The 17,996-nt window shown below is 34.7% G+C and overlaps 1 protein-coding gene across 1 annotated transcript; it reads left to right on the top strand.

Moving 5' to 3' along the window:
* The first annotated feature begins 14,903 nt into the window (after positions 1-14,903).
* Positions 14,904-17,908, top strand: LOC106357926 (polygalacturonase At1g48100). The gene is made up of 6 exons (XM_013797650.3): positions 14,904-15,444; positions 15,833-15,964; positions 16,042-16,263; positions 16,461-16,505; positions 16,594-16,801; positions 16,988-17,908. Exons 1-6 carry the CDS (start codon positions 15,037-15,039, stop codon positions 17,569-17,571), a joined length of 1,599 nt encoding a protein of 532 aa, XP_013653104.1. The 5' UTR covers positions 14,904-15,036; the 3' UTR covers positions 17,572-17,908.
* Positions 17,909-17,996: the final 88 nt, after the last annotated feature.

Raw genomic sequence — 17,996 nt, 5'->3', positions numbered from 1 at the left:
CACGGAAGAACTCCATGGAAGTCGAAGTTAAGCTCTGTCTCCTCACCGCCGCTACTCATCTCCGGCTCACCACTGTCCTCACTCCCGAGACTCTTGCTGAAAAGTAATCGGACAAGAGGTGCTTACATTGGATTGTAAGGAAATACCCGAGCAAATAGAGAGAGAGAGAGAGAGAGAGAGAGAGAGAGGTAAAGAAAGAGATATTACAATAGGAGTAGAGGAACGGTAGTGACGAGGTGGAGATGGCTGAGAGATGAACAAGGACGGTGGTGATGGTGATTCGGAGAGGACGGCGAGTGGGAGAAGAAGGAAGAGAGAGCCGCAACGGCGCTAGGTTTTGTGTTTTTACCAAATTTCACAAAATAAAATGTATTTATATGTTGGGTACTACATCCGGTTAGGTTAAACTTTTATGGTTTAATTTTGGTTAAGTTAAATGATTTTGGTTAAAATCTGGTTAGGTTAAAATATTTACGGTTTAGTAGACATATTTATAAGTCTACTAGAATTTTATTTTTCTTATCTTTATTATTTAAAATATAATATGTAACCTTTTTATGATTTTTTTCTTCATTCCTTTAATAAGTTATTGTTTTATTAATTTTAATATATAATTTATTAAATTTATTTCTTTATTTTAATAGTTAAAATATAAAATGACATAACATATTTTTATCTTAAATAACAAAATTTAATTTTAAAATATTTTTTTTTTGTAATACCGATTAAAGTAGACTGAAAAAGCCGTCTATAGTGAAGTAGACTTTATTGTAAGTCTACTAAACCCTAAATCACAAATCACAAACCCTAAATGTTTGCTTGGTAATAAAAAAAATCTCAATTATTGGTTCAAATATCCAAATATACAAAATATAAACTACTAATCATTAATATATAAATTTAAGTAATAAAACAAAAAAAATCTCAATCTAAAATCTAACGCTTAGAAATCTAATAAGACATAACATGTTAGAACCTTTTGTTTCTAAACTATGAACATTGTCTAACACATGATAACCAAATTAGTATATATTCTTCAAAATTGTTCAATTATATGAAATTTTAATTTATTTACTTCATATTATCCATTATATTGATGAGTAGTTAAAAATATCACAATAATTATTTTTATACATTTTCAAAATTAAATTATTAGATCAAATTACAGTGTAGACTCCAAAATAAGTCTATAAAGTAGACTTCGTAGGAAGTCTATATATATGTAGACTTCTTTTATTACGTGTAGACTTCCGAAGGATAAAAATGTAAAATATATTTCTGTTTTTTTGTTTGGTCATAAGGGTTAAATAGTACTTTCACTATCCCTTTAGATTGGCTTTGCATTTGACTGAAAGTGGAGTACACTTTTAGGTTTGACTTGAATATTTAGGTTGTTTTTAGCCAATGTCCCCATAAACTATGAATTAAGAACCAATTTTGGAGTGTTTCTTGCACTTTTTTTTAGACAAAAAAAAGAGAAAAAAAATTTCCTAAGAAACTGTGAATCGTTTCCGGCGATAATGATGCTCTAAAGTAGACAATGGAAGGGAAGGACATTAAGGTAATTTGCGTTGACGTTGCATGGAGTTCACGGGGTTGCCAATAGATACAATAAGGGATAAAGGTTCACGAGCAGCTCTGCGGTTGAAGACGGCATAGAGAAGTATAGAACCTTATAAATTTCGTAAAGCCAAGAGATAAAACAAAAATTAATTAATCCAAAATCAAAGAAACAATAGCCACATGAAGGAAATAACGTGTTACAATAGATATACTTACGGTTACGAATATATTAAAGTTTTTCCTTTTAAAAATGACTCCGAAGGAGATATATATATGAGTTAATCATATCAAGTCGTGGATTAACACAAATGGTGATTAAGAATCTAAGATCTGTGTGTGTTTGTTGTTTATATGTTTATATCTGATATTGTGTAAATAGATATTTTAGTGTTTGTTAGAAATACGAGAGAAGTGTTGTTGTGAAAGTTGTGTCTTTCTCATTAGCTCCCACTGTCAATATATAGTGGAGGTTCCAAGGGTTTACAACAAAGAAGAGAATCTACACATTTATTACATATTGACCACAAAGATATAGTCTTGGTCAAAGCTCATAAATGCTCCGGTTGAATGAGTCTTCATCTTGACTAGTCTTGGTCGGATGAGACGGACCGGAGACGGGTGTAGACTGACCGGATAGTCTGGTCGGATGTAAACCTCCTTGATGGTTAATGGCAATCCACATATCCATATCATGGATTTATAACACTCCCCCTTAGATGCCATAACCATATCGGGCTTGTAATGCGCTAACGTTGCCTCGTTAAAACCTCTCCCGGAAAACCCAAAACCCAATGTGGTAAAAAGGGAAACCAAGGACAGGAAAAAGAGTACAACACACATTACTCCCCCTGATTTGGACATCACTGAAGGTCCTTGAGTCTTCGCATGCCAATCTGCTGCGTAAGCTTCCTGAATGTGCTGGTGGGAAGTGGCTTGGTGAAGAGGTCGGCTGAGTTCTCACTTGACCGGATTTGAGTAACGCTGACCTCCTTGGCTTTCTGCAACTCATGTGTGAAGAAGAACTTGGGTAGTATATGTTTGGTTCGGTCACCTTTGATATACCCATCTTTGAGTTGAGCAATGCAGGCTGCATTATCCTCATATATGATGGTCGGACCATTGTCCTCGACCATTCCACTATCTGATCGGATGTGTTGAGTCATAGACCTCAACCATACACACTCACGACTTGCCTCATGCATGGCTAAGATTTCTGAGTGATTTGATGATGTGGCTGCTATAGTTTGTTTCATGGAACGCCATGATATTGCAGTACCACCATGAGTGAACACATATCCGGTTTGGGACCGAGCATGGTGTGGATCAGATAAGTAGCCTGCATCAGCAAAGCCTACTAAACCATCTTTGGTTTCATTGGTATAAAATAGACCCAAATCCTTAGTTCCTTGAAGGTAACGTAGGATATGTTTAATTCCATTCCAGTGCCTCTGGGTCGGACATGAACTAAAACGGGCTAGGAGACTCACGGCAAAACATATATCTGGTCTAGTGTGGCTAGCCAAATACAGTAACGCTCCTATGGCACTGAGGTAAGGCACTTCTGGACCCAGGACATTCTCATTCTCGTCCTTAGGACGGAATGGGTCAGTGTCCACTCCAAGGGACCTCACGACCATTGGGCTGGTCAATGGGTGAGCCTGGTCCATGTTAAATCTCTTGAGTACTTTTTCAGTATATGCCTTTTGATGCACAAGGATTCCTTCTTTTATGTACTCAAGTTGTAACCCCAAACAGACTTTAGTTTTACCTAGGTCTTTCATTTCAAACTCTTTCTTGAGATATTCAACTGTTTGGGCGATTTCCCCAGGGGTTCCAATGATGTTCAAATCATCAACATACACTGCTATGATAACAAATCCATTGTTTGCAAACTTCTTTATAAAGATACATGGACTGATAGGGTCGTTCTTATAGCCAACTTTGGCAAGGTATTCGCTTAAGCGATTATACCACATTCGACCACTTTGCTTAAGTCCATATAAGGATTTGTTCAGCCTTATGCAGTGTTCTTCTCGAGAACCTTTATTAGCTTTGAGCTCAACACCCTCTGGTAATCTCATATATATTTCGTTATCCAGTGGACCATAAAGGTATGCGGTTACAACATCCATTAACCGCATATCCAAATTTTCTTTGATGGCCAGACTTATTAAAAATCGAAATGTAGTTGCATCCACCACAGGGGAGTATGTCTCCTCATAATCGATGCCTGGTATTTGTGAGAATCCTTGTGCAACAAGCCGTGCTTTGTATCTTACAATTTCACCATGTTCATTTCTTTTCCTCACAAATACCCACTTATATCCCACTGGTTTAACATTATAAGGTGTCCGGATAATCGATCCAAAGACATTCCTTTTCTTAAATGATTCTAACTCCACGTTTATGGCTTCTTTCCATTTGAGCCAATCTGATCTTTGAGTGCACTCTAGTATAGACGTGGGTTCATGATCCTCATCTAAGTCCATAACATCAAGCGCTACTTGGTATGCAAATATATCATTGATGTCGACATCTTTCCGGTTCCATCTTGTCCCAGACATTAAATAATTAATTGAGATCTCATCATTAGCACCTTCAGTACCATGAGGCTCGGCGTCCCGAGTCTCATTGGTTGGTACCTTAGGCATGGCCATTTCGGCCTTGTCTGGACAATCTATGACCTCGGTTTTTTTTGCACCTTTCTTTAGTTTCCGAGGTCTTTTATCTTTGGAACCAATTGGTCTACCACGCTTAAGACGTGCTTTAGACTCTGTAGCCACTTGATTGTGTCCATCTTGGACATCAATACTTATTGGTGCATTACAAGCTGGTATATAGGACTTAGTCACTCTTTTCGGGTCAGCAAAGGAATCAGGCAATTGATTAGCTAGCTTTTGCATATGAATTATTTTCTGGACCTCTAAATCACATGATTGAGTCCGAGGATCTTGCCATGATAAGGATGTTTGATTCCATACAATTTCTTTTCCCAGCTTGTTATTTTCTCCCCCTAATGTTGGGTACTCTGATTCATCAAAATGACAATCAGCATATCTGGCCTTAAATAAATCTCCAGTAGTAGGCTCAAGATATTTAATAATGGTTGGAGAATCAAAACCAACATATATTCCCATCCTCCTTTGAGGTCCCATTTTTGTTCTCTGTGGTGGTGCAATAGGGACGTACACAGAACATCCAAATGTTTTGATATGGGATACGTCTGGCTCATGACCCGAGAGTAATTGGGATGGAGAATATTTATGTTCACTGGATGGCCTTATGCGTATTAATTCAGCAGCATGTAATACCGCATGTCCCCAAGCTGATACTGGTAGCTTCGACCTCATGAGTAATGGTCGAGCAATCAACTGGATTCTTTTAATGAAGGATTCGGCCAATCCATTCTGTGTATGTACATGTGCCACGGAGTGTTCCACACTTACCCCCATGGACATACAGTAATCATTAAAAGCTTGGGAACTGAATTCACTTGCATTGTCAAGACGTATAGTCTTTAGTGGAAAATCTGGAAAATGGGCTCGCAGTCTTATGATCTGTGCCAATAGTCTTGCCAATGCTAAGTTTCTAGATGATAATAGACAAACATGCGACCATCTGGTCGATGCGTCAATGAGGACCATAAAATATCGAAATGTCCCACAAGGTGGGTGTATTGGTCCACATATGTCACCATGTATTCTTTCCAGAAAATTTAATGTTTCCTTACTCACCTTTCCAGGTGATGGCCTTATTATTAATTTTCCTTGTGAGCATGGAATACATGTAATGCTCATAGGGATAGTTATCCTATCTTTCAAGGAATGGCCAGTTGAGCTCGAGATTATTTTGCGCATCATGGATCTGCCAGGATGGCCAAGCCTTTCATGCCATTGTTTAAAGGCTTCTCTGAACTCATTAGGAATTGAAGTGTTAGCCTCACTCGATTTTATATTGGCACAATAGAGGCCTATTGATATAGCAGGGATAGTCTCTAGGACTTTCTTATGGCCTTGGGCATTTTCATAAATCAAGAGGAATTCTTTCTTTCCCTCGCCCCTAGTTTCAACATGTAGATCATTCATGCGAATGTCTTTGAAACTTAACAGATTTCTCTTTGATTTAGGAGAATATAATGCATTAGAAATTTCTAAATGCGTGCCTTTAGGCATCACTAAGTGGGCCGGGCCATGGCCTTCAATAAGGCTGGTCGTGCCTGCTATAGTATTGATATTGGCACTCTTTAAAATGAGGTTAACAAAATATCTTTTGTCTTTTAATATAGTGTGACTTGATCCACTATCCACTACTAGCTGGTTCTTGTCTTCTTTCATTTCTGAAAAATAGACAAGAGTCAACACCTTAGATATTACTTAAGGTTTAGAGTATGTTTTTAATGGCTTTGTTTTATGTTCTTAATAATTTCGACTTTGTATAAGGCATATATATAAAGTAAAAAATTTATTTCATAAATAGAATTGCCAAAGTCATAGAACATAAAGCCAAATAAAGAATTCAAAATGCAAAGACAAAAGCAAAATGATATCGAAATCTTCATATTCAGGCACTTGTAAGGAGGTCTGAAGTCTCAAAATCCTCATGACCATCTCTGCCATGGGCTTGATCATCCTCATGGTCCAGATCATTCTCATTATCATAATGGACCAAATTTGCCTCAGAGTTCTTGCCCTTTATGCTCTCCTGGTAGAGCTTAACAAGGTGTTGGGGAGTTTTGCATTTATTAGCCCAATGATTGGTCATCCCACAACGATAGCAAGCAGATTTGGTCGAGCTCGAGCCATGGGTTTTGAAGTCGGACTTATACCCACGGTTAGCTTGATGACCTCGGCTGTAGCCTCGGCCTCGGCTGCGACCAAGATGGTCTCGTGGTTGAAATCCACGGCCACGTGGTTGAAACCCACGGTTACGACCTTGCCATCTACCACGGCCTCTCATGCGACCACAGTATGACTCTCTTGGAGTCTCATCTTTTGGCTCTACGGCCGCATGTGCCTCAGGCAATGCTTTAGCACCAGGAGGCCTTAGCTCACTGTTCATCATGAGCAACTCATTGTTTTGCTCAGCTAGCAACAAACAAGAGATTAAGGCAGCATAAGTGGAGAAACCCTTCTCTCGGTACTGTTGCTGAAGCACAACATTGCTGGTGTGGAATGTGGAGAATGTTTTCTCCAACATATCAGCATCAGTAATAGTCTCACCACAAAGTTTCAACTTTGAGACTATTTTGAACAAAGCCGAGTTATACTCTTCCACAGACTTATAGTCTTGGATTCTCAGGTTTCTCCAATCATAAAGGGCTTTTGGCAATATCACAGTTTTCTGATGATTAAATCTGGTTTTCAACTCTGTCCAAAGTTCCAGAGGATTCTCAATTGTGAGATACTGGTCCTTGAGACCTTCAGCAAGGTGATGGCGAATGACAACAAGTGCCTTGTAATTATCCTTGTCTGATGGCTCAGTGCCTTCAGTGATAGTATCACCAAGGTTTCTGGACCTTAAGAGGATTTTGGTATCAAGCTCCCATTGGAGGTAATTATCTCCGGAGAGATTGAGGGAAGCATATTCAAGGTTGTTGATTTTCGACATCTGAATCAAATATCCATAAAGGAGTAAGGATTCATAATATAATTCAGTATTTGAATTTATATGCCAAGGAGATTGATGATTTATTATGCATTTTATTTTCAGAAAATATTTTATATGCATTAAGATAAAAAAATTTGTCAATCAATATGGATGGATTTAAAATGCATCATGGACAAGACAAATAACTTTTATAATGTTCAAGATATTTGTAAACCAAAGTAGATTTTCAAAATCGGTTAAAACTTGGTTTATAATTTTGAATAAAGCAAATGTACTAAATTTTAAATGGAAACCGATTTTGTCTAACTATATGCAAACAGTGTGAATCATTTAGATGCAAACAACATGAACCACTTCAGACGCACTAGTATCATCATTGCTAAAGCTATGCGAACATGTATGATTTGGTTTCAATTATGTGATACCTATGTCCAGTTTTAACAATATGATAGTTGGATGCATGCAAAGGTCAGTTCATGGATGATTCAAGTTCGATCTAATGATTTACTAAATGATACTATCAGGTATGCAAATGATCAGTTCATAATTTAATCATAGAATCAGGTTCAAGGATGAAACTAGATCAAGTTTTATTTTAACTAGCAAACTATGTGATCAAAATTCAGTATGATATAAAATCAGTTCATGGTTGGTTTAATTAACAATATGATCAAACGATTTCAACCAGATTTTATTCTACCTTATGACATATCAAGACTATGGCTTATAAAACTTTAGAAATAATTTTCAGTCAAAGATATGCACTTAATAAAATCAAACAAGCATTTATAAAATCGATTATGCATTTATAAAAATCATAAAAGGTTTTTAAAACTTTGATAGTTACAAAATAAATATTAATAGTCAAGGATATGCAATGAATGATTTTAATTTCGATTTTATTGATGGGTTGACTGATTTTAGGAGATCTGGCCGAAAATGGCACAACAAGGGATTGATGGAATTTTGTTTTGGCCAGATTATACACTTATGTTTATCACATCTGGTAAAATGGCCAAACAAAAGGATTGAATCAAAAGGTTTATGCTTTCTCTAATAATTTTATGATTCATAAGTTTTTATAAACAAGATTCATGTAGATCTTTAGGTATTTTGATAAGTTTATAAGTTTTTAGGGAAACATAGAACCTTTAGAGAATTTTAAGTTTTATGGATTCAAGATAATTTTAGAATCAAGTTTCATATGGATCATATGGATCATAGAAACAAGATCAATATTTTAAATCCATAGATTGTTTATAAGTTATGGATTCATATAGATCCTAGATTTGTTTCAGATATAATGGTGTTCTATAGATTTCAAGGTTTTGATTTGTTTACCTTTTTCACCACAAGAATCTGAGAGGACCACCGTGAGAGTTGGCCGAAATTTGAGAGAGAGAGGAGTTTTCCGGCGGAGGCAGAGAGGTGGCCTGGTGGAGAGGAGGCTGAGCGCCGGTGGAGCAAAGGCTGAGCACCGGAGGAGCTGGCCGGAAAGAGGATCGCCGGCTGAGAGAGATTTCTCAGGTGGAGAGCACAATCGTGCTGATAACGTGTTAGAAATATGAGAGAAGTGTTGTTGTGAAAGTTGTGTCTTTCTCATTAGCTCTCACTATCAATATATAGTGGAGGTTCCAAGGGTTTACAACAAAGGAGAGAATCTACACATTTATTACATATTGACCACAAAGATATAGTCTTGGTCAAAGCTCATAAATGCTCCGGTTGAATGAGTCTTCATCTTGACTAGTCTTGGTCGGATGAGACGGACCGGAGACGGGTGTAGACGGACCGGATAGTCTGGTCGGATGTAAACCTCCTTGATGGTTAATGGCAATCCACATATCCATATCATGGATTTATAACACTGTTTCTGATTTAATTAGTATCGTTTTAATCATATCAAGATGTTTTCGTCTATTTATCCGATTCTTCAAGTATATAATCTACAATATATTCCCCTTGGTGACTACGAGTAAGTATTACAATGATTATTCCCTATATATTAATATATTAATTGAGAAATATTCGAAAAATTAGAACCTTAATTTTGTATTAATTAAAAAAAATTCCAAATCCTAGGTGACATTCTAAATGCCTTCTAAATTTCATTTCAAAGAATTCTAGAGCATCTAATATAAATTATAGTTTAATCTAATGGTGTCACATTATTCCATAATTATATAACACTAGAGAACATTATATTAACCTAAAATATATGAAGTGTGTATTCTTTCCTTAAATAAAAGCTACGGAATTACCTAATATGATTTACATATATACAAGAATTAATGATTATGAATAATAAAGATTTGATAACAATTTTTGCATCTTTCTTCATTTTTGTTTAAATTTATATTATTAGAAAAACTTAAACAATCACATTAACCATATAATAAAAAAATAGATTTTTTCTTATATGTTATATTTTGAATTTTTTAAAATGACTTTAAATTACAAAAATGAGGAAACCTTTATATGTTATATATATTTTTAAACGACTTTAAAATACAAAAAATGAGGACACCTTATATGTTATATTTTTCTTATATGTTATAATTTTCTTATATGTTATATTTTGAATTTTTTTAAAACTACTTTAAATTACAAAAATGTAAGTTTTCCTTAAGTATATGACTAAAAACATTAAAATGACATGTATCAGTTCGATGGTTGATTTGAAAGCTTTCAAAACCATATGTAAGTTAAAAGTCAAAATAATTCAACTGTGAAAACAATACTATTCACTTTTTCAAAATTGTGTTCGAGGAAAAAAATAAGGTTTTTATGTCATAATTTGTTTAATGTCAACTAGAGAATATTATATTTAATATGTACATATTAAATAAAATGATCACATATATAAAAAAACGATCACATATATAAAAAAACTATTGATAATATATACAGATAAACTCACCCTGCGTAGGGCGCAGGTCTTATCCTAGTATTTATATATAATGCCTGATTATTCCTTTTTCAAATGCGTGAATTGAGTTTAAGAAACGTAGAAGACAGGTAACTTATCCTTTTTTTATTATTTGAGAAGCATTGATAAAAAATAACCTTAGCTTCATGTGTTTATTACATGTGTATCATTTTCTAGGTGTCATCACCACATGCACTCTCACCTCATTTTTTTAAAAGCCTTTCTCAACTTGAATAATTACAAACAAATGTCACTGGTCATTACATTATACTATAAGATTTTCGATCAACATTACACTCGGATTTAAAAAAAAACGGGGATTTAACTAAGGCAACATATTATTACCATTCAAAGAGAGACTTTATTGTTTGTTCGAAAACTTGGAAGTGGTTCATTTAAATAAGGAAATAAAATATACGTGTGTTTTAAGTCATTTACGCTTGAGTAAATAATTGATTCTTTAAACTTCGTACAACTAAGTTCTTTACGGTTCGAATTGGTTATTTTAGCTTGATATACCGATTTGTAATAAAATATCATAACATGTATTGCTGTTCATATCTAATCTTGCAACAAGTAAACCATGTTTATCATAATGTTTTGAAAAACTAATATGAGCTTCAAATCGTTTTATTATCTTTTAGATTCAAGTCATCGAAAATCCCTTTTTTATTCTCAAAACTTAATGCTTCAAATTTAAAAGGAAACACAATTGAATTAATCACGGGATCGAATATATTATAGAAAAGAAAAATGAGAATGTTAACGTATTCAAGGAAACAAAATTCAAAGAATTGAAATATTTACCTTAATCGATCGGAGAATATTTGTGAAATAAAGTTTGCGTGGCCAGAACTTGTATAATATCACATGGTTTGATCTTTTTTTTTTTACAGTAACGTCGTTATTAAGTGTGTCGCTTATGGTGCACTTGCTCATGTTTTCAATGATTTATGGAATTCTATAGATGCAGACATAGTATTATGTGTTTTACAGTGTTGGCAAATTAATTGGGGACAAGGTAACCTATTGTATTTATTGTATATAATAAATCTTTTAGAGCTGATATTATAAGTATATCTTGCTAATATCAGCTCCAAAATATTGACATACTAAAATTTTTAGCTATAACCCGTATTTTCTTACATATGTTTTTTTTATTATGACTTTAACTTTTATTATTTCTACATATTAAAAGTTATAATATTTTTAAATCTACTCGCTCTGCGCAAGACGCACATTATCACCTAATATAAAATATATATGGCGTATTAGAGATATCGTACGGTCCACAAATATAAAGTTTCGCTTTATCAACAACAGAAAAATTAAAGAGATTGGCACGAGATCATAAAGAGTCGAGCTGTGAAGTCAAAGGGACTATTTTTGTTATTATTTGATATCCAATAATTACAAAACTCTCGTGCACCTTACAGATTCCTCTATATTATTAACATATACATCTAAAATAGCTAAAATAATGTATACACGTAAAAGCTTATGGAGTATATATGTGCATCGATTTTTGGCTTATGCGATGTATTGTACACGTAAAAGTATAACATGAAAAAAAGTATAACATGAAGCAAGATTTATACGCATCCACGTATGCAGTATTTCTTGATGATATCTTTATAAATATTTATATGAATGTAATAAAACTTCTTGATGATTGGTATTGGATCAGTCCCTCAAAAGAAAGTTTAACTTTGCATTCCTAGACTGATCGATCCATTCGGAAGGGATGATTTACATCGCTAAAAGGATATACCAACATTTCTTTAACAAAAGGGCTCCGTCCAAACATTTTCGACACCAAAATAGTTAATGAACAACGGATTAACGAGTTAATTATGAGTTTTTGAACATTGTTGTTTCTTACCACCAACAATGACAGGCAACATGTTTTGTCCACCTATAAGTCTTCGATTTTTAAAAGCAACGTTAGCTTTAGGTTAGTTTTAATAAATGATTTGTCTGACACATTTCTTGATTCTTTCCTTATAGATTTGATGAAAGTAATTTTTTTGTACTGATTCGTCTCGTGCAACAATGAACCGTGGCGTTTCCGTTAATTTTAGTGAAATAGAAGGTCCTTTAGAAGGATCTATTTGGAGCTTTATTTTTGCTGAGTAAGTAAAACTGAAACTAACTGTAATCTCAGTGAAGAAGGCAACATGTCTCTGGCATCTGACATATATAATAAAACGTTGCGAAAACAAATTTAACTTTCATGCAACTTCGTGTACCGCGAAGTATAATAATATTATTGCCACTAGTATTATTGGATCGCTAATATATAGTATTATATATCAGGGATCGTGTGTGCACGCAAGATCGTATTTGAGCAAAAGCAAACACAAAGGGGAGTTTGGGGTTTCACCAATGTTTACAGAAAATAAACCATAACAATGTTAAAGGATTATGATTAAAACTTAAGAAAATCCCCTAGCCATTGCAATTTACGTTAAGAAAAATAGTATACTGAAAGTTATCCGAATTTTGGCAAAAAAAAAAAAAGTTGTCCGACTATTTGTTTATTAACCATCAAGAGTAACTTTGTTCCCAAAAAACATCAAGAGTATCAGCTAAAAAAAAAAACATCAAGAGTAACGTTTCATCTCTTCTTCATGTGATGTGATGATATTCCGTAACACTAAGTGTGTTTTTCCTAGGGCGACCAGATCAGCCGATAGGCATGTCAAAAATGTGATTGATATTCTTGACACAATAATCTCATTTTCTTGTTGTTTATTTGAATATTGAAGAATCAGAAATATTAGATAGCTAACAGCTTTTTGGCTGTCAATAAGAGGACTGTCGAATCACATATATGTGTGTTCATCACATGATACTTAACTATTTGCAGATGGTAATCAGTATTTAACCATTAGCCTTTAATCATAACTCAGAAAACCATAATGGAAATAAACAATAGCCCCTTGTTCATTTTTGTTCTATTCCTTTAGGACAAACCAACTTCCATTTTTCCAGCTTACAACAGTTGAAGTGAGCATTCTTTTGTATATATTCCTCAATTTTAGTTTTTTGAAGGAGAAGAACTTGTGTAAAACTATGAGCGCACAAAGATTTTTCTGAATCCCAAAGACGGTTTATGCTTATCCGTACATGACTGCACAATTGCATGTATATATATTAATTATGTTCTTTAAATTTTGTACAATTGGTTCTAATCATTTTTATCAACAATTAATGTCCTAAAGCCGTCTAAGACAAAATATGATTAAATTTTTGAAAACATTCAGAAAATAGTTCAATCACTGACAGATCATCATATAATTAAGGTAATCAAAAATAAAGGTAGTGAATAGTAACTAATTTATTTTAAAATTAAATATTTGTTAACAATAAATATATGAGTAATTAATTGATTTTCAAATAAGAAGAAACAAATTGTTCTTCCCCCATATTTAGAGCACTATCTTAATTCCAAACTTTTTATAACCAGTACAGTCTACCATTCGTTTTAGAGCACCTTTTTCTTGAATAATAAGTGAAATTTAATGTAGATGTGTTAAAAAAGGGTAAGAAAAACAAGAAATTAATAACTGGCGGATTTGTGAATACAAAAGCAATGCCCGTGAAGTGGTGCATGTGAGTACTAAAAGAGATGTTATAATCAGTGTCCCATTGACAATATATAGACCCACTCACGAGTCTCTTTCGTTTTATATATTCATATATACATGTATATATATATATATGTTTTATAAATTAACTCCTTATTATTACAAACGAGACAAAGAAAATTCTCTACTTTTAATTCCTCCCCTTTTCTTTCTTATGAATTTAGTTTTTAGATTTTTACTATCCACTTTGTTTTGGTAACGTTTTTGACTACCCACTTGGAATCCTTATTCAATATTCATTGCATATAGTTTAATTTATTAATAATTTCTTTTACTAGATTTCAGATTTTCTAATATATCATTATTTAACTGGATTTTAAATCTGTTTTTCAAGAATTTCAATGTTCTTGGCCATAGTCTCAACTCTCTAGCATGGTGTTCTTGATAATGATTGAAATATATTACAAATCACATTCCTATGTATATTTTAAATATTTATTTTTCTAAATGGCCTCTCAAATTTGGAGACCACAGTATATGTGAAATCATATGACAATATTATCGCGTCAATACGACAGATCCGACACATGCCTACGTTACATACACACATGCTTCAAGCCTTCAATGCTTGTATCGATCAAATGGTATATAAAAAGATTAAGCAAGATCCTAAAACTGAATAGACACCACATTTTAAGTATCCATACTTTATGTTGCCCACAGACATGTGCTTGTATATATGTGATTATGTAAAGTCTTGGCCATCCATGTACGCAACTAAATTAGATGAGATTTTGACCAACCAGTTATCTCTACGTGGCGTACAGTCCCTGGCTAGTATTTACTGCACATGCAGTTTAGGTTTTGGCGTTTGGAACTTTTTACCCACGGTGAAAAAGAATCTCGGTTTTAGTTATACTTTTTGGCATATTTCGACTCACAACTTCCAAAAAATTCACAAAAAAAACTTCCAAAAAATTCACGAGTAATACTTTACATCACTGTTAATATCATCACTTATTTTACAAAAATCCAATTAAATCGAACTTTATGGTCTTATTATCACATATAGGTAGTAAGCTTAGACTTGTTCGTTTATTTAGTAGTTTTTAAAAAATAAGTTTGTTACTCACAATATAGAAAATAAAGGACACTATTGATTACTTTTGGTTTAGTAGCTTAAATATAAAAATTCCGTTTTGAAAACCCGTGAGCCTCTCTAGTCTCCACATTCTTGGGTTGCTTCCTTATTTAACTCCCCTCAAAAATGTTCTCTTTCTTTAAGTCTCGTACTCTCACCCACCACCAAAACACTCTTGTTAGACAGAGAAACAAACCCACAAAAACATGATGAGAAAAGGTCTAAGGCTAAGAAGCATCACGATGATGATGTTAATGGCGGTTTTGGTCTGGTCTGTAACCCTAGAGACCTGCATTGCTAGAAGAGGAAAACATTGGAGACATAACCACCGAAGCTCCTCTGACTTGTCTGATTCCTTGTCAAGCAAGAAACCAAAAAGCCATGGGAACAGTCATCACAACTCTCACAATAATAACAACAATCATCACCAGAAGTCTAAACCTAAACCGAAGCCAAAGCAGAAAACGCCGCCAAAAGCTGACGGCAACAACTCTCCGGTGATCTCACCACCACCAAAAGTACAACCACCGTCTCTTCCGCCGCTAAAGGGATCTCAGGTCTTCAACGTGATGGATTTTGGAGCAAAGGGTGATGGCAAATGTGATGACACTAAGGTCAAAATAAACTAAATTTAATAAAATAGCTCATTAAATTATCATCCGTACAGTTTTCAACCCTAGTGCTAGTATTTGATTTAATTAGAGCATTTTAAATTTCGTTTTCATGAGAATTTTAGAAAGTTTAAATTACAGTTGGGATATCATTGAAACAGAACACGAGACAGAGCTAAGAAAAAGGTTTCTCTGTCTGTAAAGTTACTTTAAAACTTCTTAATAATTTTTTGTATCTTAAATGTTAAATTGCCCCAAAAGAAAAAGACAAACGAATATAAAGTGACAACAGAAATAACAGATTACAGATGGGACCACAAATCACAACCGTTAATCACCATTATTATACTGGTGATTAGGGTAAATTAAAAGCGTTTCATAATGTTTGCAGGCGTTTGAAGCGGCTTGGGCAGCGGCTTGCAAAGTAGAGGCGTCGATGATGACTGTACCGCCTGAATACACTTTTCTTGTAGGTCCAATCTCATTCTCTGGTCCTTATTGTCAAGCTAACATTGTGTTCCAGGTGAGAGTTTATCTTTTAAATACAATAATTGTATCACTTTGGTTTAAAATATCTAAAACGTTTTAGTGTGGTTGCAGCTTGATGGTACTATTATAGCTCCAACGGATTCAAAATCATGGGGAAAAGGGTTAATGTGGTGGATTGAGTTCACAAAGCTGAAAGGGATTAAAGTACAAGGGAAAGGTGTGATTGATGGAAGAGGCTCTGGTTGGTGGCAACAAGATTACCCTTTCATTGATGGTGAAACCAAACTCATCGTTCCCTTGAACAATTCTGTTCACCAAAACCCTCCAATGCCAGTATGTTCATATACAAAAAAGAATTTAATTTTTTTTTCTTCATAATTTGAAGGCTTATGTCTATATAATATTCAAAAAATTTGAGTGCCAAGGCCAATATTTCATTAGACTGTGTCCAGCTCAGGCCTTGCTTCAGTAGTGTCTCATTTGTAGAATATTCATCCAAGATCAAACCCTTTTTGATTCACATTTGACAGGTAAGAAGTGAGCTCGATTGGAAAATGCCAAGCATTAAACCAACGGTGAGAAAGAAAGAAACAAAAGAGTTTGGCACTATGAAAACTTTAAGCATTGATTTTTTATACTAACTTGTGTTTCTGGTTTATATAGGCACTGCGATTCTATGGGAGTATTGGCGTGGAAGTGTCTGGTATAACGATCCAAAACAGTCCTCAGTGTCACCTCAAATTCGATAACTGCATCGACGTTGAGGTACATGACATGTCCGTTTCTTCACCCGGTGACAGTCCAAACACCGATGGGATTCACCTTCAGAACTCCAGAGATGTCCTCATTCACAGCACAACACTAGCTTGTGGTATGAATCTTGAATTCTTGAATCATGATTTCTTGAGTCTTGAATTCTTGAATTATGGATCTTTTGAGTCTTGAATTCTTGAGTCTTGAATTCTTGAATTCTTGAATCTTGAATCTTGAATCTTGAATAATCTGAATGTTAGACTAATGGTGTATCCTATCTACGTGTGTGTGTGTGTGTGTGCAGGAGATGATTGTATCTCCATCCAAACAGGCTGCTCGAATGTATTCGTACACAACGTGAACTGTGGACCAGGTCACGGTATCAGCATCGGTAGTCTCGGCAAAGACAGCACAAAAGCCTGTGTCTCGAACATAACAGTGAGAGATGTGGCGATGCACAACACGATGACAGGGGTCAGGATCAAGACATGGCAAGGAGGAGTAGGATCAGTGAAAGGGATACTCTTCTCAAACATTCAACTCAATGAGGTCCAGCTTCCAATAGTGATAGACCAATTCTATTGTGACCATAGCAAATGTAAGAACCAGACATCAGCAGTTGCAGTGGAAGGAGTGACCTACGAGAGGATCAAAGGCACTTACACCGTGAAACCGGTTCATTTCGCATGCAGCGATAACTTCCCTTGCGTTGATGTCCAGTTATCTGCAATTGAGCTTAAGCCGGTTCAAGAAAAGTATCATATGTCTGATCCTTTTTGCTGGCAGACATTTGGTGAGCTCAATACTCCTACTCTTCCTCCTATTGATTGTTTACAGATTGGGAAACCGGCAAGAAACAGAGTTCAGTCTGATCACGATGTATGTTGATGGGTCTTGGAACTAGTGTGAAACATGTTGATGAATGTATATCTTGTCTAAAAGCCTACTACTACTAGTAGTCTAGTACCACTGCTTCATACGAATTATAGTTTAGTTTCAAATTGATGTCTTTTTCTATACTTTTATTGCTACTTAAATGTCTCACTTTATTGATGAGAATCAAGTGGTGATAAACCATATTGAGACCAGGCAGAGTTGCAGAAAATATTCTGCAATGGTCCTGAGGTTGGATAGAAAGATAAAGTATATTATCTGTGGTTGTAAAATGGATGTGTAAAGCCACAATCTTTAGCGATATGAATATTTGTATACTGTGACTATTTAATCAGAAGCCTTAAGCTGGTCTCTGCTAGTTACTGTTTAGCAACATTGTGTGTTTAATAGGGAATGCAAGTTAAAGTATTTGAAACCAC

The sequence above is a fragment of the Brassica napus genome, chromosome C5 (assembly GCF_020379485.1).
Source record: "Brassica napus cultivar Da-Ae chromosome C5, Da-Ae, whole genome shotgun sequence".
In the NCBI taxonomy this organism is placed as follows: Eukaryota; Viridiplantae; Streptophyta; class Magnoliopsida; order Brassicales; family Brassicaceae; genus Brassica; species Brassica napus.
This window is presented reverse-complemented; position numbering and strand designations above follow the sequence as displayed.

Coding starts and splice junctions, on each gene's coding strand:
- LOC106357926 (XM_013797650.3), top strand. CDS start 15,037: ATGATGAGAAAAGGTCTAAGGCTAAGAAGCATCACGATGATGATGTTA. Junction 15,965..16,041: donor AAGCTAACATTGTGTTCCAG/GTGAGAGTTTAT, acceptor GTGTGGTTGCAG/CTTGATGGTACTATTATAGC. Junction 16,264..16,460: donor ACCAAAACCCTCCAATGCCA/GTATGTTCATAT, acceptor CACATTTGACAG/GTAAGAAGTGAGCTCGATTG.